Source organism: Zingiber officinale, chromosome 5A (genome assembly GCF_018446385.1).
Source record: "Zingiber officinale cultivar Zhangliang chromosome 5A, Zo_v1.1, whole genome shotgun sequence".
In the NCBI taxonomy this organism is placed as follows: Eukaryota; Viridiplantae; Streptophyta; class Magnoliopsida; order Zingiberales; family Zingiberaceae; genus Zingiber; species Zingiber officinale.
Window position 1 is genome coordinate 33,678,334 of NC_055994.1, and position 23,101 is coordinate 33,701,434.

General features: G+C 38.5%; 1 protein-coding gene across 1 annotated transcript; it reads right to left on the minus strand.

Moving 5' to 3' along the window:
• Positions 1–2,186: 2,186 nt before the first annotated feature.
• Positions 2,187–13,212, minus strand: LOC121980414. The gene is made up of 2 exons (XM_042532440.1): positions 12,789–13,212; positions 2,187–2,831 (listed from the first exon to the last, which is right to left on the minus strand). The coding sequence occupies exons 1-2, from the start codon at positions 13,091–13,093 to the stop codon at positions 2,387–2,389; spliced, it is 750 nt and encodes a 249-aa protein (XP_042388374.1). The 5' UTR covers positions 13,094–13,212; the 3' UTR covers positions 2,187–2,386.
• Between the last annotated feature and the right edge of the window lie 9,889 nt (positions 13,213–23,101).

Below are 23,101 nucleotides of genomic sequence, written 5' to 3' on the forward strand. Positions count from 1 at the left end.
GGTCAAGAACTTTTACATTCTGCCGACTCTCTATGTTGGGTCGGTCATGTGTATCCGGTTGAGTATTCGTACTCGACCGGTCTTTGCTTACCAAACTCATGTACTTGAGCGACCCTGCTATGTCCCAGACCACCCAAGGTTATACTTTCTTTACATCGGATCGATCCATTATATCCGACCAACCGGAGCTACTTGGCTTGTTTTTTCAGCCGATCCTACACGCTCGGTCAATCCTACCTACTCGATCGGTATTACATGCTCGGTCGGTCTTTCACACCCGACCTATCCCTGTTTGCCATGCATGGAGCGGCCCACCTTTGTCGGGTCTAACCTTTTCCAGGCGGCTTCTCCTCTCGTCCTTTCTCACCTTCCTCATCCTCATTTCTCCTTCTCCCCTTTTCTTCTCAAAAAGGGATCCTCTTATCACAACTCATATCACACGTAATTCATCTCCCTACCCACATGTATCGATCCTATATTTTACTCTGCACACTTGATAAATATATTCGATCATATATAATTTTATTTTAACCATTTATTATATATTAAATCTAAGTTTAATTATTAAGTGCTGACTATATTAATACTCTAATCCTAAATAGAAACTCATGAAAAGAAGAAGAATCTCATAAATAAAAACACACACAAAGAGAAAAAAAAATGGCATTAACATAAAGACTAGGAAATGGGAGAACAAGACGTCATTCATTGAGTGGTTGGTCTTCTAATCACTATTGGTCCATGTGGTGGGAACCATCATCACTGCACTCCAAAATTCATAGAAAACAAACTACAGAACACAAAAAAAGACTGAGTGCCCTACATTTTCAATGAAGAAAAAGTCAGCTAAAGTGTGTGAAATGGTTTGGATGTGTCTGATTCTTTGGGGACAAGTCAAGCTTGCTTTGAATTTTGAAGTTATTGCTTGCAATCAAGGAATATTTATAAAGGAGTAGCAATCAAGTGCCTGCTGCCTGCCATTGAAGGTCTGCCTGCTTGACCCTGTCAATGGCATCTGACAGTGCCGTCCTTTGCTTTGCCTTGCATTGCCTTGACAGTCTTGTGGTCAGTGACAAAAGTCTAGAAAAACAGCTCTCCATTGTTGACTGGAATTTTAGATTGAAAGTGTCCACCACTCCACTGAAGGCAGGCTAAATCAATTCTCGTTTGTAGTTGAATGCAAGCTAACACAATGGGTCTATGTTAGATGAACTATCGGGATCGCCTCATTTTCAAAACCTATTGTATTTTCTAAAAAGACAACATCGTAGAGTGGAAAAAGAAATAGGTTGATCCTTACATCGACGTGCGTTTTAGATTCAATATCTATTAGGCCAAAGGCTCTTATCCTCAACTTGTGACTTACCATGTGAACTAGTAGTCTACCTAATTTTCATTATGGTATGTCTTTGTCTAATTTCAAACCTAATCTCGCATTCTCGATGATGTGCATCGATACTAACTGCAATATACAATAATAATTAAACTTTCTTGTGCATTTGAACCAAATAGTATCAAATCTGAAAAGACGGATCCGGTCTCCGTTAGGATAAATCGGGAAGCGCTCACGATGAATAACCTAGAAGTCCAATATCTCGTGATCACATGTCCCATTTGAAAGAAAATTTTTTACAAATATATTATAACTCAGACTTTTGCATTTCGAGATTTAAAAGATTCGATTGAAAGAAGAAATATCAAATCTTCCCTTGCATCTTACAGATGAAGAATATTTCTATGACAATTGAAGAAAAAGGGATCATTTTCATTATATATGGACTCTGAACACTTTTCATTGAATCTTAAAAAATATGGTAACTTTACAGTAAAAAATAGAATCAATGATTGAGATATATGACAAATTTAAACACATTCAAACTTGAACCAGGACTTTGTTTACTTGGAAGGATCTAGAAGGGAGAGAAGAAACTAAAGGGTCCAAAAGTAGAAGATAAATAAAATGATTTTACTCCAAAGGACAGACTAGTTGATATGACTAACTATTGTATTCTCAACATTTTCACAATTGAATTTGACAGGCTAATTCAACTGATTAAATCTAGAACTGTAGGGTAACCCAACTGTTTTAGATCAGATCAATAGAGGCACTCAAATTTGATCACTTCCATATAAAAACTTGTGAGCGATTCAACCTTTGGATCTGGTTTCAAAAACAGCCCTTGATGTCACAAAATATGGCATTGAATATTATGAATGCTTAGAGAAAACTTCACACGCATGAAACTAATTTCATTGCTTAGTCCAAATCTGAATAGGATTAAATATGAATGGCTCTACAAATGGTTAGAGAGAACTTCACGCGCAATCTGAAACTAATTCATTTGTTCTACTGTGTTGTTTTTTCAGCAATCTTCTCATTGGATGATCACTGAGCAGAATCATCATCTACAAGGGAGCGCTTTGCAGAAACAGGCTGCTTAAATTCTTCGGCAAATGCAGAAGAGTACGTCTTTATCTTCCAGGATATGAGAACACTGGAAGCAATTCCAAGTGAAGGAAAAATGTACGAGTACAGTTGGGACTTCTTGGAAGCTGTTGTTGAGGCTACAGCTGCCCCAGCAAGACTGCCGAGAGATGTGTTTTGCAGAATCATTGGCAAACAACCGATAACAGTAGGAAGAAGGAAATCAACAAGGAACTTCACGTTTGTGGCAGCCAAACCATAATTGATGACATAAGAAGGCAGGGGAGAGAAACGAGCAAGAAGAACAAATCTCCAACCATCACGTTCGACTCCTTTGGCAAGGAGCCGGAAGTATCTGTTGCGATGCACCCATTCCTTTGCCAATTTTGAACTCCTAAAAATTGCCCTGTCAAACAATAAATAAATCTATCAACTTGGATATAGAAGGCATAGCTTAGAAATGAAACATGTTCTTTCAGCTAAGAGAGTTTCTGATTACAAAAAACAAGACGAGGGGAAGTAGACATTGCCTGATAACTACGTGACTAATAAATCAATGAACACTAATCATGGATATTAGCCATTATCAGCAAGGTGGATTTATTAAGCTCATCTATAATGGATGGATATCAAACTAGTTCACCTGATTGGAGTTCTCGTGCTTCATTGATAGTTTGGCATCAAACAAGTAAAATGATGGCTTTCTATGTTTGAGAAAGAAATTGCTCAAAGACATCTAGAGTAATTCATTGTAAATTACTTGACTAGGCCAACCAAATCTTCAAACCTATTTCCCCATCAATCGTCATGTCTTGGCAACAAACTTGGAAATTTAGTTGTTTCTATATAAATATGAAAGACATGTAAAACCTCAAGGAAAATAGATGATAAACTGTGACTGATAGTAACAGTATAAAGGACACATCACAATTCTTGTTAGATTCACTGTCTTGTTTTATCTTTTTCCCAAGCAACCATGTCTTTCGATTGCACATCTAATGTGGCTTCTGATAGTCAGACTCAAGTTTTGTTCAGGATAGTGGAGACCCTTAATGTGCCTAAACACATTGTCAGGCGTCAACTTGGAGTCCACGGAGGACATACCAGAGGTTGCACAAGGTGGTGTGGAAGGCAATGCACCCTATAGCCTCATAGCACACTCTATGCACCCACTACTCCCAATAAATAGATAGGAGAATAACTTTTACTTGTGATGGAATAGGCTTGAACTGGTCTGGCTATTAGACTTTGACCAAGTAATTTAACTCAAATGTTCACATTAGATATCTTAGAACAACTGCTTTTTAAGAAAGCATGGGTCATCATTTAACTCTTAGTTGGAGGTGTTCGAGAAGCTATAACTATAATCAAGTAAACACGGTCCCTCCACTTCTCAACCTTGGACTTCTATTCTTTGATATTTGACACACCTCAAATAGCAAAATCGACATGTTACTTTTAAAAATATAGGATGAAGTAGCATTATTGTCATTATCAGGTTGCCAGATCACCTGATGTTCGAAACTTAGGACTAATAATTTGGGTTTAAGGAAATTAATATAAATTCAGTGTGGTTATAACCATGCTACTTCCTTGTGATTACAGTTTCTAAAATAACAACAATGATTATTTTCTCTCTATTAATTTGATTTTAATCACATAATTCTCAATATGGAATACCTTAAATATTATAAACTTCCCATGCCTTGGTTCCCTAAACATGCTGTTATGGACCATGAATAAGCTCATGCAGCAAATGAGAATATGGAGCCTATCAAATACAAGAGATACACGCACGGTAGATTTAGAAAGAATGATGCATATCAAAATAATTGATTCAGTCATAGTTAATTGATTTTATTTGAGTCAAATATCTTTTATGAATTAAGTCTAGTATTTTTTATTTTTAGTAAGAATAATCTTTTCTTATTCCGTGTTTGTTTCTTCCTTCTTTGTGAAGGAGTATCACTAGTTGTATTTAAATTGCTGGATTGCTACAATAAAGATTATGATTGAGTTTACAAAAAGAAATCAAACTCCTAGATTGAGAGATTCTCTAATTCCAATGAACCTCAAATTCTCCTTACAACCATAAGTCGTAAAACCAAGAAAACAAAGATTGATTCCATCGATCAGTTGGTAAATCATCCCATTACACGATCCATATCCTAGGGTCATAACAAATTGGTATTAGAGCTCATCTTAGTGGGTGACTCACAGGCACTTCAACAACGCTTTGATGTTTTTCTCAAATTTACTAGGAGGATAAAGCCGCCAATGAAATGATAGCAATTCATCCACACTTAACTGGAGGAATTGTCCAAAGTCTTCTCTAAACTACAATTACACAATAGCCATCCAGGTGAAGAGAGTAGCAACCATCATAACCCACATGAGCAAAGGGTACCGTGGCCATGAGGGATCCTCATATACATCATAGTATTTGAAAGTGGGCTTCCCACGTTATGATGGTGAGTCTGATCCTTTGAGTTGACTCAATCGGTGTGACCATTTTTTCTCCATCATCGCACTTCAGAGGAAAAAAAAGGTTGGCCTACCCTCGTTGAGAGAGATGGCCAATTATAGTTTATCAAACTAGAATGTGATTGACCTCATATTCAATGGGAGGAATTTAAGGATCTATACAATCTGAGGTTTGGGCCACCTATTCGCAACAATAAATTAGGCGAGCTTGCCAAACTTTAACAATCAAGATCCATGGAAGACTACCAGCGAAAGTTCGAACAATTGGTGGCATGAGCGAGTTCTTCAACATCAAAACAAGAAGTTCAAATATTCATTAGTGGCCTCCAAGATCATATCGTTGTGGAAGTCGAGCTTCACTACCCAAAAGATCTCACATCGGCTGAGTTTGGCCCATCTTTATCAACGCCACTCTAAACGATTTAAAACTACCGTCACACCATGGTGCGCGCCCACCCAACTATCGAAGCAACCATTTATCAAGTGATTAAATCAGTCGAATATGGAAGAACGACGTGCCAAGGGTCTTTGTTTTATTGCAATGAATTTTACACTCCTGGTCACGGTTGCAAACGTCTTTTCTGGCTCGAGGGATTAGAATATTTTAATGAACAAGACCGCATCAAGGATGTTGAAATTTCCCTCAATGCGATCACAGGCACCTGCACTCAAACCATGCGAATTCAGGGACGAATTAACCACACCTGGTCCTCATTAACTTGGGGAGTACTCATTGCTTTCTAAATTAAGCACTTGCATCCCTCTTCCACCCATACATAAGGAAAATTACATTTCCTCTCCTCATGCTATTCTCGACTATCGCTCACACCGTGGATGTTCCCAAACCCTTGTTGAGGCTTCATGGGAAGATGTGGTAGCTATCATGGAACATTACCCATCATTCGTGTTTGCGGACAAACCTGTTTTTCAAGAGGGAGCGATGTTATGGAGCGATGTTATGGATCGTGAGCAAGCCCATGCAGTAAACGAGAATCTGGAGCCCATCAAATACAAGAGATACACGCACAACAAATTTAGAAAGAAGGATGCATATCAAGATAATTGATTTAGCTGTAGTTAATTGATTTTATTTGAGGCTGAATATTTTTAGTAGAATTGAGTCTAGTATATTTTATTTTTAGTAAGAATAATCCTCTCTTTTTTAGTGTTTGCTTCTTCTTTCTTCATGAAGGAGTGTGAGTAGTTGTATTTAAATTGCTGGAATGATGCAATAAAGATTATGATTAAGTTTAAAAAAAGAAATCAAACCCCAAGATCGAAAGGTTCTCTAATTCCAACGAGGCTTTTAGGCTCCTTATAACAATAGGTCGTAAAGGTCGTAAAACTAAGAAAACAAATATTAATTCCTTCAATCAGCCGGTAAACCATCCCATTACGTGATCCATATCCAAAGGTCATAACACATGCTCTCTTTAATTGCTTCAAGAAGGTTGTCGAAAGGGAGAGATTGACTAGTCTTATATTATCTTAAGAGGGAATGTGTTCACAACAAACTTGGGTCTTAACAAGATAGAAGAAGAAAGTGGATAGTAATGACTATTGAAAAACACATATGAGAAAAAACTTGGCTCTAGTATTACATTTAGGCAATGCATGGTTCATCTAAACTACATAGTGAAGATTAATAATATTTGTGAGGTTCCATGTTGAGAATTGTGATTAAAATTAAATTAATGGACAGAAAAATAATCATCTTTCTTTAGCTCTGGCTTTGTTTTTACACAAACAAATTGGCACTAGAGAAAGGGTTGGCCAAGCTATTGCAGATCCTAACAATGTGGAAAATTGTGCATCACAATTTCCTTCACGACAACAGCATTAATAGTAGCTCTAGAAGTCCGAACCTTTTTATTGGATTGGCTCATCGAGCACATGTTCCTATCAAAAAGGTGCAACTCTTAGTATCATGACAACTAGAAACTGGTACGGTAAGAGGCATGCTTCCATAGATAGTGTAGCCATCCCAATCAACATGAAGAGCAACATCAGTAGGTCTCACCTCCACTTACAGTTGAGTGTACTCTCACTTCTTCTGAGGTGGTAACCAAGAAGAAAAATGACAAACATGGAATTTCACATTCTCCCTCAGGCTGACCATCTAAAGCAGGCAAATGAAAACCTAAAGGACCTAACTAGGAAGGTGAAGAGAACAAATTTAATTTATCATAAATAAGGTGATTCCAAAACAACTTTAGGCCAATAAAATCACAGGGGTATATGATAGCAGTTCTGATCCTGCTGATCATTTGGGAAATTTCCCAATCTGATATGGTATAATTTGGCACCTCAATGCATCTCTATGCAAATCATTTCTTCTGTACTCTCACTTCTTCTGAGGTGGTAACCAAGAAGAAAAATGACGAACATGAAATTTCGCACTCTCCCTCAGGCTGACCATCTAAAGCAGGCAAATGAAAACCTAAAGGACCTAACTAGGAAGGTGAAGAGAACAAATTTAATTTATCATAAATAAGGTGATTCCAAAACAACTTTAGGCCAATAAATCACAGGGGTATATGATAGAAGTTCTGATCCTGCTGATCATTTGGGAATTTTCCCAATCTGATATGGTATAATTTGGCGCCTCAATGCATCTCTATGCAAATCATTTCCTGCCACTCCAAAGGGAAATGCACTTTGATGGTTTACAACCCTACCTGCTCAGCCTATTTTTTCAAGCCAACAAGCTAGAGAATTCTTAGACCATTTTGCAGGAAGCAAGCAAGCATCCTCACAAAATGATGGTTGATCTTCACATCAACAAGGGCAACATGAACTAGTTCCAAATTTTTAGCCTGTTTTGCTACTGAAATAAATCAAATTGAGGAAATATGTGGCAGCAATACAAGCCTTTATGAAACAATGAAGTTATCAAATTCTATTCATCATTAGCTGATTGCCACCCTGGTGGAATGCGCTAGTAGGTATATAACTACAGAAGCCATACTAACTTCTAACCAAGAAAAAGAAAATCTCAAGCAAAGTGTTGAAAAGAGACAATACTCAACAGGTGTGTGAAAAATGGGAAATTAGAATTTCCTGGAGATTTGGAAACCTCCATCTTTTCAAAATTAGAATTTCCTGGAAACAATCCCTTTGGATGTAAAAAAAAAAAAATCTGAAATCATAATGCTAGTGAATTGAAAAGGTTTTATAGAAGAGCCATGACCGCACAAAACTCTACAAGCTTAGGGAAATCTTTCAAAGTTTGTTATTAGCACAAGGATTTGTCAAAGTACAGAAAATTTTTGGGATTTTTCTAGAACAAATAGATGAGTTAATCAAGAAAGGAGACATAAAGAAGATGACAAGAAAGATGATTGACAATAATCCAAAAGCAAATGAAGCCAATAATAGTTGATATTATTGGTGGACCTAGTGCAGGAGGAGATACCAAGCCTGCTAAGAAATTTTATGCTAGAAAAGATAGAAGATAAGGCAAGAGACCAAAGGTAGAGGGAGGTTGAGCCAATTAGTTCTTATATGCAGATGTACGGATGTACTGCTAAAAGGCTTAGGCCTTGAAATACACCCAATAATAGCCCCAGACAAAACTTTAAAGCAAGTCTTGCCTCAGTGGAAAATATATGGAGATTATTGAAATGGGCAGTAGAATGAGTTTGATGTTACCTATAAACCTAGGGCTGCTGTATCTCAAGCCTCACTTTGTTATTTATTTTACATGTATTGATGAAAATGAAAAAATCATACATGATGGCATAGGAGAAGAAAACCTGGAATATCTTCTATGGCCAACTAACAATGCTTGTATATTGTATATAGATAGTTCATTTATAAGAAACAAAGCAGGTGCCTTATTTATATTCCAACCATTCCAAGGAGAGACATTAAAATATGCAATGAGATTCTCATTTTTTTCAGCAACAAATAATAATGCAGGATGTGTAGCTTCCATAATAGGATTAAAGTTGTCATCCCAACTTTAGAAGTATCTGTTGGTACAATCATATTCCAAGTGGTTGAGTTCGACCAAGTGGATTCCATGTGTTTGGTAAAGGTTTACCTAGCTAATATTGTGGTTACTAATGAAGTTTGTTAAGTGTGCATATGCAAAATATTTGACAAGTTAGTGCAACTGCAATGGGTGAAAAATCCAAGTAGGTTAAGTTGATTTCATCCTTGGCAAATTGAGAAGTTCAACAAACGCTTGTAAATGGAGAAACCCAAGTAGGCCAAGAGTAACAAAGTACTTAGTGGTAGGAGAAGTTCAAGTGTTGCCAAACATAGAAGTCCTAATAAATCAAGGTTGATAGGAAACCAACAAACAAGAAGACTCGGAAGTGAGAAGTGAGCTTTCTTGGCAAATGAAAAGATTCGGAAGCAAGGCAATCTAAGTGAGCCATGAAAGATGGCAAATGACCAATAATCTTGGCTTTGGGTAAAGACAGTCTACGTGTTTGGGCTTGAGGTTTTTATCTTGAAACTCTATTAGGTTACATATGCTTTGATTTACTTTGTTGTTTCAATATCATTGTATTTTTGTAAGAGGTTTCTCTTCCTCTGATAAATAAAAAAAAATAGGGGGGTTTGTGAGGTGACTCATGTTACGAGTTCAAAGACCGTGGACTAGGAACTTTAGATTCCCATCCATACTAAAAGGAAGGAGCTACAAAACTTTGCTTTTGAGATTTTAAATTGTCTATTTCATATTCCAACTATTCACCTCCTCTAGCTGCCATATTGATCCTACAGTACTCACAATTGGTACAGAAGCATGCTAATGGAGAAATACAGCATATGACCCTATGTCATTACAATACTAACATATGGTATGCATGGAAACTTTGTAAAGCTTGACCTAATTTTGAATATACCATCTAGAAGTTTAAACTCACAATTTGATGCTTTATCAAAGTTCACAATTGGAGTTCAAAATGTGTCAAATAGGAAAGTTTAAAATTTAAATAGAAACCATGACAAAAGAGGAGCGTAGATGAGATTGAAATTGTTGCTACTAATGTGAAGGCATCGCGTTAGATTGATTTGATGAAAAAATACGAAAAACTAAAAATATTCCCAAGGCCTATGTGAATCAAGAAAATAGATCTTTGGTATCTTGTGACATTGTGAATCAAGGAATATTATATAAGAAAAGATTTCCACACCACATTAAAAATGCCTGGGCACTTCACAAGCAACTATTGTCCTAGAGGAACTTATGTCACTCTCGAGCCTTGGCTTTTAATTGAAGTAATAAGATATAGTAGAGTTCACAAAAAGGAAACTAAAGTTCATATCAGTAAGGAACTTGCAATTTGGCCTTGCATGATTCATCAAAACTACACAACGAAAATTAATGAGGCATTCCGTGTTGAGAATTATGTGATTGAAATCAAATTAATGGAGAGAGAATGAACTTCTTTGTTATTTATCCAGTAGACCCTTTTACTATGCAATTTGTTTCTAGTGGTTGTTTGGCACCTTCTTCCATTAAGCATTTTGTACCTTCACTTAGGTGACTCTAGTACTTCTTACAATGGTCCAACTGATAGTGACCTTCTGGAGGAGGGTGGCATTTCAAGAAACAAGGTACAAGAATTTCATGCAGAGCTAAACACACGAGTGATTGGTCGAAAAATACCAACAATCATTTGTTGACCTTGATTGACACCCAATTTTGGCAAGAAGATGTTAGTACCCAAATCGTTGAAGGGAAGATCGTTGGAACCTCGAGTGGTTTGACCATGGGGATGTTTGGGAAAAGGAGTTTAAGTTAGGCCTTGCCTTGTGGAGTACACGCAGGAACACCTGTTGACTCAAGTCCGTAGAAGTAGGACAAGGGGAGTATGGAACATCGAAGGATGAGGAGTATTGGAGATGGCTACACTTGGAGCAAAAGACAAGTATGCAAAAAGGATGACACAGGAAGGAAGCTGACTAGCTTGGTGCATCCAAGACGAGAAGCTTCGTAAAAGAGTACACCAGTGGAGCGAGAAGGAAGCACAGAAAGCATTCCAAAAGGGCTTAGTGCATTCTAGAGACGAGAAGTCAAGAGGAAGCCTGCACACATAAGTTGTTGTGAGATGAGTTGGGTGAACCTATAACTGAGCGGAGGATAGAACTCAACTTAGGCAAACTCAGTCTTAGTAGACTTGAGTTAAAGTTCTAGGCAACCGGAAATACTCAACACTCTATCAAAAGAGATGGCTATTTTGTGGATTGTTAGTGATAGTATGTCAAGGTTGCTCTAGTTTTGATGAACCAAACCAAGTCATGGGTGAAAATATACCATCACCTAATATATGTAGATTCTCATGGGTGATGGAATCCCAAATATTACACATGTAATAGGCTCTTTTGGATAGTCTCCTATCTTTAGAAGATTGATTTTATTGCCTTAGATTTCTCCTTTGAGTGTCTAGGGTCATATGTGTTTTTGAATCACATCTTTAACTGTGAAAATTTTGATTATGAGGTATTTAACTTGGTTAATACTGTCTTTATCTTTGGTATGTCATAATTATTAAAAATAAAACATAATCAATTTAATGATAACCAATCTAAACATCTTGACACATGTCCAAGAAGGTCAAATTGATTGACCATTTGGTCAAATCCTCCATCCTATAAATACCCACAAGCTTCCTGTTCAAAGGAATATTTTCCTTCTCCTTAGATTCTTCATCTGATTAGGGTAATAGAGCGTGACTCCAGCAAGCAAATTCCTTGCAGTCTCATTCAAGTTTTGTCCTTTCTAAATCTTGAACTCCAACCAACTTCTAGGTTGAGCAAGCTCCATTCAAATTACCAAGGGCCAACAAATTCACAACCCAACTCTTCATCAAATATAAACTCTTTAAACTGATGCAACAAACACAATTTTTCATTATTATTATTGAACTGTAGAACCCTTAAGTAAAGTAAAAAGGAAAAGTTCTAGATTTAAAAAATTATCCTACAGAGCATCTTAAAACCAGTGTTCTTGCAGACTAAGAATAAGTGACTTCATAAAGTATTTCTAAACTAATAGTCCATTATACAAAAATCATGTTGTGTGCTATTGTATTTTTAGGGTAGAACCAGTTTTCCATCCTTATGTGTTTACATAACTACACTTCTTTTAAGTGAAACATATCCAATAGTTTGAACATATCATCATAGCAAACAAGCCCACGAAACTCTTCAGTATAGTACATGTGCTCCCTTGGAATTTACAGGTATTCCAAGTATCTCTCAAATTCCAAAATTATGATTCTAGACCCAGAAAATAAAAATATTTAAACAGAACAAAATTGAATTAAACAAAATTTATAGTTTCATGCATGGAAATGTTAGAAAAAAATATCTTATAAATTTTATTTTGATTTTTATTAATCCAATTTTGTTAACTTAGTTCCATGTCCACTAAATTTGACTAAAATGAGATACATTTAGTTTACCCTAATGGAAAAAGCGCCTCCCATAATTAATGTGTATAGATAATTATAATAAACTCCTACCCTTGTTCTAGGACCAACAAACCTACATTTTCTCTCTTGTGGCCAAGATCTTCCAAATATTTACCCAATGACAACAGAAACTGACCTCCATTGTTAGTAGAAACAAAGTCATGCAGATTCAGTATTCTAATAATGAAATTAGCAAGCTTCATTTTTCAATGTCTAGATGATAAACCTCCAAAAGGGAATCAGAGGCATCGTCAATGAGTAATCATTAACACACTAATATTCCTGATGACTAGTTTGGATGATCGAACTTATTCTTACAATTTATTCAACTATAGTTTTCACATGCGAATGAAGTAAAGAAGATCAAGACGTCAACTATAAGCAACCAAATCACAGATCAAAGTAAAGCAGATAACGAAAGGGCAAAACAAGTGATCGGGATGACTAACCGTCCGATCCAGAAGGATAGGGAAGCGCCGAGGACCTTTGCAAAGAAGACGCAGAGCACAGCAGGGAAGAACCCGAAGAGCAGGGAAGCACCGGCCTCGAAAAAGACGGCGTAAGGCAGGCAAAGGGCCAGGGTGATGGTATGGGCGGCCACATACACCGGAATGGTCCACATCCCGAGCTTCTCAGACAGCCGCCGGAACGGTTCGAGCGCCGTCTCCGCGTTGAGACCGTATCGCCGGCCCGCTCCCGCCATCATCGCCAACGCGCTCACCGCCACAGCTATCCGAATCCAAGCCTTCCCCATCTTTCCCTCCTTCGCCGATCTGCTCTCCCGTCCTTTGACACGCTAGGCGAGATCGCCGGGAAGCATCAACTTGAGTTGATTTCTTCTAATAAAAAGTTGGGATTTTTATATATTTTTTATTTTTGGTTGCGCTTCTCGTTTTTTATACAGAAAACACGTATTTACGGTGATTCAGGACCAATAGTCAAGTGACACGTAATGGATTAGCATATACATGAATGACTCGCACGATCCGAGCACGTGAAGTGAATATCGTAATATGATGAATCTCTTTCTTCACCTGTTATAATATTAAACGGTGATTTCACACTTATAATCTTGAGAGGTGCAGGATCTGATCAGTGATCTCACACTTTAATCCTTAAAGGGGAGGTGAATAACAGTTTTCTACGTGACATGATCGACTCGGTCAATATATATTGGGGAGGTGAATAGCAGTTTCCGATTTCATCATCTTCACTAAAGAGAGAGAGATAAAAATAATATTAGGCGCTATAAATTACGCAACAATTCTCCATGACTCGTAAACAGCCCATGGTCAACTCCATCTTATTCCTCTCTCTCCGTTTCACGAATGAAGACTACTTGTATCAAAATCTTCGGTTGCTTTAGTTTTTCACGTGCCCTAACTCTCATTTCCCCCTTGCAAAGCAACAACTTCTCCCTCTCTTATCATTCTCGGATCTCCCTCTACTACAATTCTCGAATCTCCCTCCACTGACGTTCTCTCTTCTCCCTCTCCTACCCTAACTCCCGTCTCTCCTTTTTCTTCTTCCCTCTCTTGAACATTTGTCAAAGCTCTAACCTAGCTTCTAATGACAATAAGGAAATAATCTCTAATTGATTTCAATCAATTATGATTTATTATATTTGACATCACAATCAATATCGATATGAATCAAATAGAAAAAATAATATTTCCAAGTCTATTATATTACTATGTTTATAATTATTATGATTGTATGCCTTATTTAATCTTTCCATTATTGTTTTGAATAACTTATATAAATAAGTCTATTGGTTTTAGTAATAAGATCATCAAAAAAGTTTTATATTATTTCTTTCCTCTAACTATTAATTTCTACATGGTATCAGAGTCATGATTCTTCGTTTTTTTTTAAAACCTCCTTAATTTGCTTTTTTTCCCTTTTCCTTATCTTCCCTCAAAATTTATCTTCCTTCTTTAATTCCTCTTCCGGCGCCTCAAATTCCAGCCACGAGAAGCAATAACATCCTGAGGTAGCAACTACAAATGAAAATAGAGATTCATCAAAAGTAATATGTCGAGAAATATATATTCGACCAGTCAAAATATGAATGCAACGGTACCCATGATGCAAATTACTATAACCAAGGAAAACACATTGTAAAGAGCGAGGTTTTAAATTGTGATTAGAGTAAGGTCATAGCCAAGGATAACATACGCAACCAAAGGTACAAAAGAAGGAGAAATATGGAAAACAATTATAAAATCTTTCCAAGGGACACTTATTTTGAAGTAGTGGAGTGGGTAAACGATTGATAAGATAGACTGCAATTTGGACGACATCATCCTAAAATTTAAGTAGAACTGAGGCATGATTAAGAAGAGCTAAGGCAATTCAACCACATGACGATGTTTTCTCTCTCTCAGAGCAAATATATTACTGGGCTCCTACAACGAGCTAAAATGGATGGTGCACGTCCTATCTCCACACTAATCATTAAGGGTGGTTTCACTGCACCTTCATCCTCCTCTTCGATGTCTGACCCCAGATCTACTGTAGTATTGTTAGTTCCCTACAATATGTCACAATTACACGACCCGATATTGCTTTCGCTATGAATCATGTCTGTCAATTTATGCATGCTCCTACTAAATATCATGGGAATGTGTTAAGAGAATTCTTCGATATCTCAAATGCATGCTCCTACTGAACATCATTTCTGAATTTCGCTAAAATTGAATTTCAAAAAATTAGAGTCCCAATCGATCAGTCGATCGATTGGAGGGCCGATCGATTGGGGATGTGTTTCCCATTAGCAGTAGCTCACGGAATCGATCAGCCGATCGATCCATTCACGCCTGGATTGATCGGGCAATCGATTCAGAGGCAGTTTCTGCTAACAGAACCTCTCTGAATCAATTAGTGGATCGATTGAGTAGGTGTCAATCGATTGAGTCCCAACTTAATCGATTGAAAAGGCTAATTTTAGCTGAGAAAGTATGATTTCAGCACTTTAAGCCATTTTTATCCCCTTTAACCATTCCTAGCCCCTTGAAACACATTTGTATACATTTAGAGAAAGTTTTCATGATGAAAGCAAGGATAGATTGGTTAAAGAATACTAAATTGAAGTTTAGGGTGAGGTTGGTTTCAATTTTTGAATCGTTTAAATCTCAAAACTTTTAATTTTGGGTTTCCTAAAGGTTTAGGGATTTCAAGTCATTGTTGGTGCAATGACAAAAGTTTGAAGTATGTTTTTAGGGGGAGCTACTATTTAAAAACATGGAAATATTTTTCTGAAACCATTGAATGTGGTAAATCCTTCGTTTTGAAGAATGCTCAAGGTTAAGCATTGGAGAACAATGGAAGATTGGATATCTTCATTGTAAAATAGGAGTATACTCAAGGATAAGCATTGAATATAATGAATGGTATGAGACCTTCATTATGAGTGTGAGTGCTCAAAGTTGAGTATTGGATACAATGAAGGGTATGAGACCTTCATTGTGGTGTTGTGAACAACATGTAAGATTATGAACAATGTTAAATAACTCTTTAGGGGGAGAGTTTGTGATGTGTGTCAATAGGGGGAGAAATGTAGGATTTAAGTTAAGCCTTTTTCCCCTCAAGGAAAGTTTGGGGGAGAATGTAGGGTCTAAATTATGCCTTCATTATCTAAAAGACATTGACATAAAAAAAAGTTGAGGCTATGGGATTATCCTAACTTAAAGGTATTGTCAAACATCAAAAAAAGAGAGATTGTTGGTGCAATATCCCTAGGTCAAGGTTGATCTGGTTGACTAAGCTTGATTTGGCTCAAGCTTGAGTCTTGATGTTTGGGTTTTGATGTTTGACAATACATGGAGATTGTAGATGCAATCGTCCGATTGGAGAGATTTTTGATACAATTCCCTTTTGGTCAAGGACTGACCAGTTTGATGTGAAGAAGAGTCAAGTAGGTCAAGGTTGACCGGATATTTGACTGGGAAAGTCCTAACTAGATGTTAGGCAAGGGAAAATCCTAGTGAGTGAAGTCAAGTGAAAGACCTAATGAGTGAAACTATGCAGTTAGAAAATCTTGGTGAGTGAAGTCAGGTGAAAAACCTAGTGAGTGAAACTAGGCAGGTCAAAGTCCCGGTGAGTGAAGCCGAGCAAAAGGAAAATCCTAGTGAGTGAAGCCAAGTGAAAACCCTAGTGAGTGAAGCTAGGTGAAAGTCGTGGTGAGTGAAGCCAGGCAGATGGAAAGTCCTGGTGAGTGAAAATAGACAGATGGAAAGTCCTAGTTGTTAAATCGTAGACGTTCGATAGAGGGGGGGTGAATATCGAAAAGGAGGCAGTTTGGATCCGCAAGTTCATCACTGAACTTGGGGTGGTTCCTAGTATCGTTGACCCTATTGAGCTCTATTGTGACAATAATGGAGCTATAGCACAGGCTAAGAAACTTCGCTCACACCAGCGGACCAAACACATACTACGGCACTTCCATCTCATTCGAGAGATTATCGAGAGAGGAGATGTGAATATTTGCAGAGTAACTACAAAGGCTAACATCGCAGATCTCTTGACCAAGGCTTTGGCACAGAGAAAGCATGATGGTCACACTAAGTCATTGGGGCTTAGAGCCTACACTGATTGGCATTAGTGTTAGTGGGAGATTGTTAGTTAGAGCCCTAGAGCCAATCATTTGATGATTGTATTATGGACTTGTTCTATCATATTCTAATATAAATAAAGGCATTTGTTTTTGGTTATTATACTTACTTGTATTGGTGCCAAATAAACTAAGTATAATAGCGTCCTTGAGTAGAGGGTTATTACCTATATCAATCGGTTAGTTGAACCGATAGTGAGATGATATAGGGAACACTACTCTTAATCATTCCTAGTTAAGTATTAGCATTCAAGGATAATGTTAATGCGACGAGACTAGCATGTTGGTCAACTCGATGACTTGATCTCACAAGTCATGGATATAGAGATATCAAGTTGACACATGGATATGTATTGGAGAATGTATACTGAATGACCCGCCATGAGAAAGTATCATGAATCGTTATATGAGTGTCATATACTTTCTCATGTGACTATTAGTATGACTATTAGTCCTTAGACCTGAAGTCACCATGGTTCCCCACATAAGGAGTTATGTACTTTGATTTCGTCAAACGTCACCCCTAACTGGGTGAACTATAAAGGCGATTACTGGATATGTAACAAATTATGCGGAGGGATGTGAGTGATGTAGATGTGATCTATACCTCCTATATGACAGAAGTGACATCAATATTCTTGATAGAGTGAGACCACGAAGTGCATGGCCATGCCCAAATGAGTCAATATGAGATATTGAGCTCATTTGATTTAGTGAGTCTACTTAGAGTTCAAGATTTAGATTGATTAGAGGATGACACAATCTATGCCTCACATTGATCAATCTAGATGTCTAGGATAGAAGGATAATGTCATATTTTGTGAGGAGTCACAATTAGTAGTCATAAGGTGATGTTGGATCTCAACATTCTTATAACTTGAGTAGTAATGATGTGTTGCTAGATACCGCTCATTACTTATGCTCCTAAATGGTTTAGGAGCATTGCCAACGTTATAAGAACCTACAGGGTCACACACAAAGGACAATTAGATGGAGATTAGATTCATATGATGAACAAAGAGGATTAGATTCATATGATGAATCAAATTGGATTAAAAGTAATCCTAATTGGGCTAATTGAGTTGGACTCAAGTTGATTCATGTGTTCAATAAGTCTAATTTAGATTATGACTCATTGAATCAATTTAATTAAATGAATTAGATTCATTATATTAAATTAGTTTGAATCAAATGGTTAGATTAGATCAACCATGAGAGAGATTTGGTTAAGTTTGACTTGACTTGAGAAGGAAGATGAATGGTCAAATTTGACTTGACCATTTGCCACCTCATTTGTGAGTTGACATTAAGTGGTCAATGATGATGTGCCACATCATCAAGGCTAGCACATGTGTGTGCCACCTCATGGAGGTTACAACTCTCCTCTTTAATGGCCACATTAAATGTGAATGGAGGTTATAATCCAAAAGTGGCCGGCCACTTTTGTAATGAATGGATTTCATTTTTCATTCAATTCAATTCTATCTTCTTCTTCCTCAAGCTCTCCCTCTCCTCTCTTGGTCGAACCTTACCAAGGTGCTAGCACACCTTTGTGTTAGGTTTTCTCCACCTATTTGTTCGTGTGGATACTTCTAGAGGGTTGTACACTTGACAACCTCGAGATCCGGCATCACTTGGAAAAGCGGGATACGCGAAGGGCTTCGCATCAAGGGTAATTCCTTCTCCTAGTTTAGAACTAGCGTAAAACTCGTACTCGTAATATTTTTCGAAAGTTTTACTTTGCACGGATCCTGTGGCATAGGGGTTTCGGGGTTTCCGCGACGCGAAAAAGCGGTTTTCACGGCCCGAAAAACCCAACAGTGGTATCACTACTCTTAAAGTTTTACTTCGCACGGATCCGGTGGCATGGGGGTTTCGGGGTTTTCGCGACGCGAAAAAGTGATTTTCGCGGCCCGAAAAACTCAACAATGGTATCAGAGCAACACATTATTACTACCCAAGTTATAAGAATGTTGAGATCCAACATCACTTTGTGACTACTAATTGTGAATCCTCACAAAATATGACATTGTCCTTCTATCCTAGACATCTAGATTGATCAATGTGAGGCATAGACCGTGTCATCCTCTAATCAATCTAAATCTTGAACTCCAAGTAAACTCACTAAATCAAATGAGCTCAATATCTCATATTGACTCATTTGGGCATGGTCATGCACTTCGTGGTCTCACTCTATCAAGAATATCGATGTCACTCCCGTCATATAGGAGGGATAGATCTCATCTACATCACTCACATCCCTCCGCATAATTTGTTACATACCAGTAATCGCCTTTATAGTCCACCCAGTTACGGGTGACGTTTGACGAAACGAAAGTACATAACTCCTTATGTAGGGAACTATGGTGACTTCAGGTCTAAGGACTAGTAGTCATACTAATAGTCACATGAGAAAGTATATGACACTCATATAACGATCCATGATACTTTGTCATGGCGGGTCATTCAGTATACATTCTCTAATACATACCCATGTGTCAACTTGATATCTCTATATCAATGACTTGTGAGATCAAGTCATCGAGTTGACCTACATGCTAGTCTTATTGCATTAACATTGTCCCTGAATGTTAATAATCGACTAGGAATGATTAAAAGTAGCGTTCCCTATATCATCTCACTATCGGTTTAACTAACCGATTGATATAAGTAAGAACCCTCTACTCAATGACGCTATTATACTTAGTTTATTTGGCACCAATACAAGTAAGTATAATAACCAAAAATAAATATCTTTATTTATATTAGAATATGATACAACAAGTCCATAATACAATCATCAAATGATTGGCTCTAGGGCTCTAACTAACAATGAGCTATTCAACCCCCCTCCCTCTAGCTACAAGTTGATCCTAACAGTATATACATGTGGATTATGGTGGATTTGTCACCTTGTAGAGCAGAAGTGCTAGATTTTATGACCATGGGACCTAATGACAGAGGATAACCCTTTAAGCAAACTTTCTAAGGTGATCCTCTTGCAAGGAGACTTATTTACTATAAAAGAGTATCTAATTAGAGTTTAGAGGGTTTCTCCCAAATTAATGTTAGAAAGTGACTTGTATAATCTAGAACTGTATGAACAGAGGATCCTGTGACAGAGGAAAACCCTTTAACCAGACTTTCTAGATTACCTCTTCTACTTAGTTGCATTAATCTGCAGATAGAAAGTAAATTGGATAACTCTAGGATTGTATGACCGGGTGTCTTAGAGTAACCGTTTAACTGGACTTTCTAAAGTTACTTCCTTACTTAATAGCATTAGAACTTGGGTAAACTTTTCAATGTAATTTTGGCGAGGTTAAGCTGAACTTTAGTTAGAAGTCCTACAAAATGTAGGCATGGAGATAAGGAGATGAATAATGTATAGGGACATTAACTTGCATCATAGTGAAACTAAACTCTTAGAATCATTCATCCACAATCCTGTTGGTGCAATATCCCTCAGGTCAAGGTTGACCTGGGTAACCAAGCTGAGTCTTGGTTTGAGTTTAGATGTTTGACAATAAGATATTGATTGAATAAGAGTCAAGTAGGTCAAGGTTGACTGGATACTTGACTGGGAAGTCCTAACTGGGATGTTAGGCAAAATGAAAGACCTAGTGAGTGAAGCTAGGCAGTATGAAAGTCCTGGTGAGTGAAGCCAGGCAGAAGAAAGTCCTGGTGAGTGAAGCCAGGCAGAAGGAAGTCCTAGTGAGTGAAGCTAGGCAGATGGAAATCCTGGTGAGTGAAGCCAGGTGAAAGTCCTAGTGAGTGAAGCTAGGCAGATGGAAAACCCTAGTGAGTGAAGCTAGGCAGATGGAAAACCCTAGTGAGTGAAGCTAGGTGAAAGTCCTGGTGAGTGAAGCCAGGCAAGGGAAAATCCAGATGGATCAAGGATGATCGGACATCTGGTGCTGGGAAGTCCAAGTAGGTCAAAGGATTGACTGGATACTTGGCATGAAAGAAAAGTCCAAGTAGGTCAAAGGGATTGACCGGATACTTGGCACAGAGAAAAGTCCAAGTGGGTCAAAGGGATTGACCGGACACTTGGTAAGGGAGTCCTAGCAGGTCAAGGGAGTGACTAGATGCTAGGCATGACATACCAACAGGTCAAGGTTGACCGGATGTTGGTTTGGGAGGTTTAGGACTTGGTTTTGGACAAAAACCAAGTGCTGGATCGATCAGTGGATCGATCCAGGCTCTGGATCGATCAGTGGATCGATCCAGACCTGTCCCAGCGAACAGAGAGCCTCTGGGATCGATCCAGAGGTCCCAATCGATCAGTGGATCGATTGGGACGCGGCTGCTTCGCGCGATAAGCGCTGGATCGATCCGTGGATCGATCCAGGCGCGTTTCCAGAGCACAGAGGCGCTCTGGATCGATCCGTGGATCGATCCAAAGCCTCCCCGATCGATTGGGAACATTCGAATCGATCGGGATCCGACCGTTGGCGTCGTTTATAGCTGCAGGCGTTCGATGGCTGCGCAAGAAGTTCACCGATTCACTCCAGAGCTCTCGCCAACTCCTCCACAGCGCTCACAAAGCTCAGATCGCCAGTTCTTGAAGGATCTTGGAAGCTCTCCAAGTCAAGAGGCGGATCAAAGCCAAGAAGAGAAGCTAGGGTTAGGGTTTTGTACTCATTGTAAGCTTGTAAGCTTGTATTTCTTGTATCCTTTCCCTCTCTTCTTGTATTGAGTATTGTAGGGCTTCTCCGCCCTTGGTAGTTACCACAAAGGAGAGTTTTATTTAGTGGAGGGTGCGTGCGTGGTGTGGATCCTTGGACTAGTCACCTCTTGTGAGGTGGATACCAAGTAAACCAACCATGTTAGCGTTGTTGCATTTGTTTCTGTATTTTCCGCTGCATATTCTTGAAGAAACAAGCAACGCCGAGCACCGAGAGAACGCGACGAGCTATTCACCCCCCCTCTAGCTACTTTTGGTCCTAACAAGTGGTATCAGAGCAAGGCCGCTCTTCACCGGAATCATCGCCGGAAGGGTCAAGCATAACAAGAAAAGCTAGAGGGTGAAGAAGTTGAAGCAAATTCTTCAAGTTCAAGACTTTATCAAGCTCAACTTCAAGATGCAATTCCAAGATGGACTTGGATTTGACACAAGGGTGGCTCCACCATATTCATCTACAAGCTTCGATTCTTGGAAATCAAGAATCGAAAATTTTCTTATGATGGAGATAGAGCAATGGTTTGCTCTCATGGAAGGTTTTGAAGCTCCCACAAATTCCAAGGGCAAAGTACTCAAAAGGAGCAAGTGGAGCAAAGACCAAATCCAAAGATGTGAGGCAAATGACAAAGTGACCAAGCTTTTGGTCAATTTATTGCCAAGCAACATCTTGGAACAAATTGGAGAGTTTGAAGATGCCAAGGAGCTTTGGAGCAAATTGGCAAGAATTCATGAGATCCCCTCCACTGTATCAAATCAAGGAGAATCCAAAGAGGGCGACTCATTGGATCAAGACCAAGAGGAGGACTCCGAGGTTGAGAGATGCTCAACCTCCGAAGAAGAGGAAATCCAAGAAGCTTCATCATCAAGGGAATGCACCGAAGGGAACAAGGAGGGAGCATACTCCTTGTTTCACATTCAAAATGATGAAGCCTCCACCTCTAGGATTGAGGGGGAGCAATTCTTGGTGACGCCGGATCAAGAAGAAGGAGAAGCTTCTACATCCGGGTCAAGTGAAGAAGAAGAAGATTGTGCCACCTCCGAAATTCAAGAAATATCAAATGGAGGAGCAAGTGCCATCCCTATACAAGAAGGTATAAATGTTTTAATTAAAAATAAAAATCATATAATATGTTTTGAGTGTAGGGAAAGTGGGCACTACAAGAGCAAATGCCCTAAATTGGCCAAGAAGAAGGGCCAAGTGGCACAAAAGGGCAAGGAGAAGCTCAAGGAAACCACCCCCGGGACAAAGAAGAGCAAGGAGCACATTGTGTGCTTCTTGTGTCAACAAAAAGGGCATTACCGAAGTCAATGCCCCAAGGGGAAGAAGATGGTCAAGGCCCAAGGAGGCACTAGTCAAGGGGGAGCCTCCAAGGTAAAAAGGAAGGTAACCTTCATTGAGCCTATTCCCTTGCAAAATGGTAAAAAGCATGCTAGATCAAATTTTTATCATTTTAATGCGATTTACC

What these genes read in the sequence shown, in the direction of transcription:
- LOC121980414 (XM_042532440.1), bottom strand. Translation starts at nt 13,093, where the DNA reads ATGGGGAAGGCTTGGATTCGGATAGCTGTGGCGGTGAGCGCGTTGGCG. An exon ending in CTATCCTTCTGGATCGGACG is followed by an intron (nt 2,832 to 12,788) that starts GTTAGTCATCCC and finishes ATTGTTTGACAG; the next exon opens with GGCAATTTTTAGGAGTTCAA.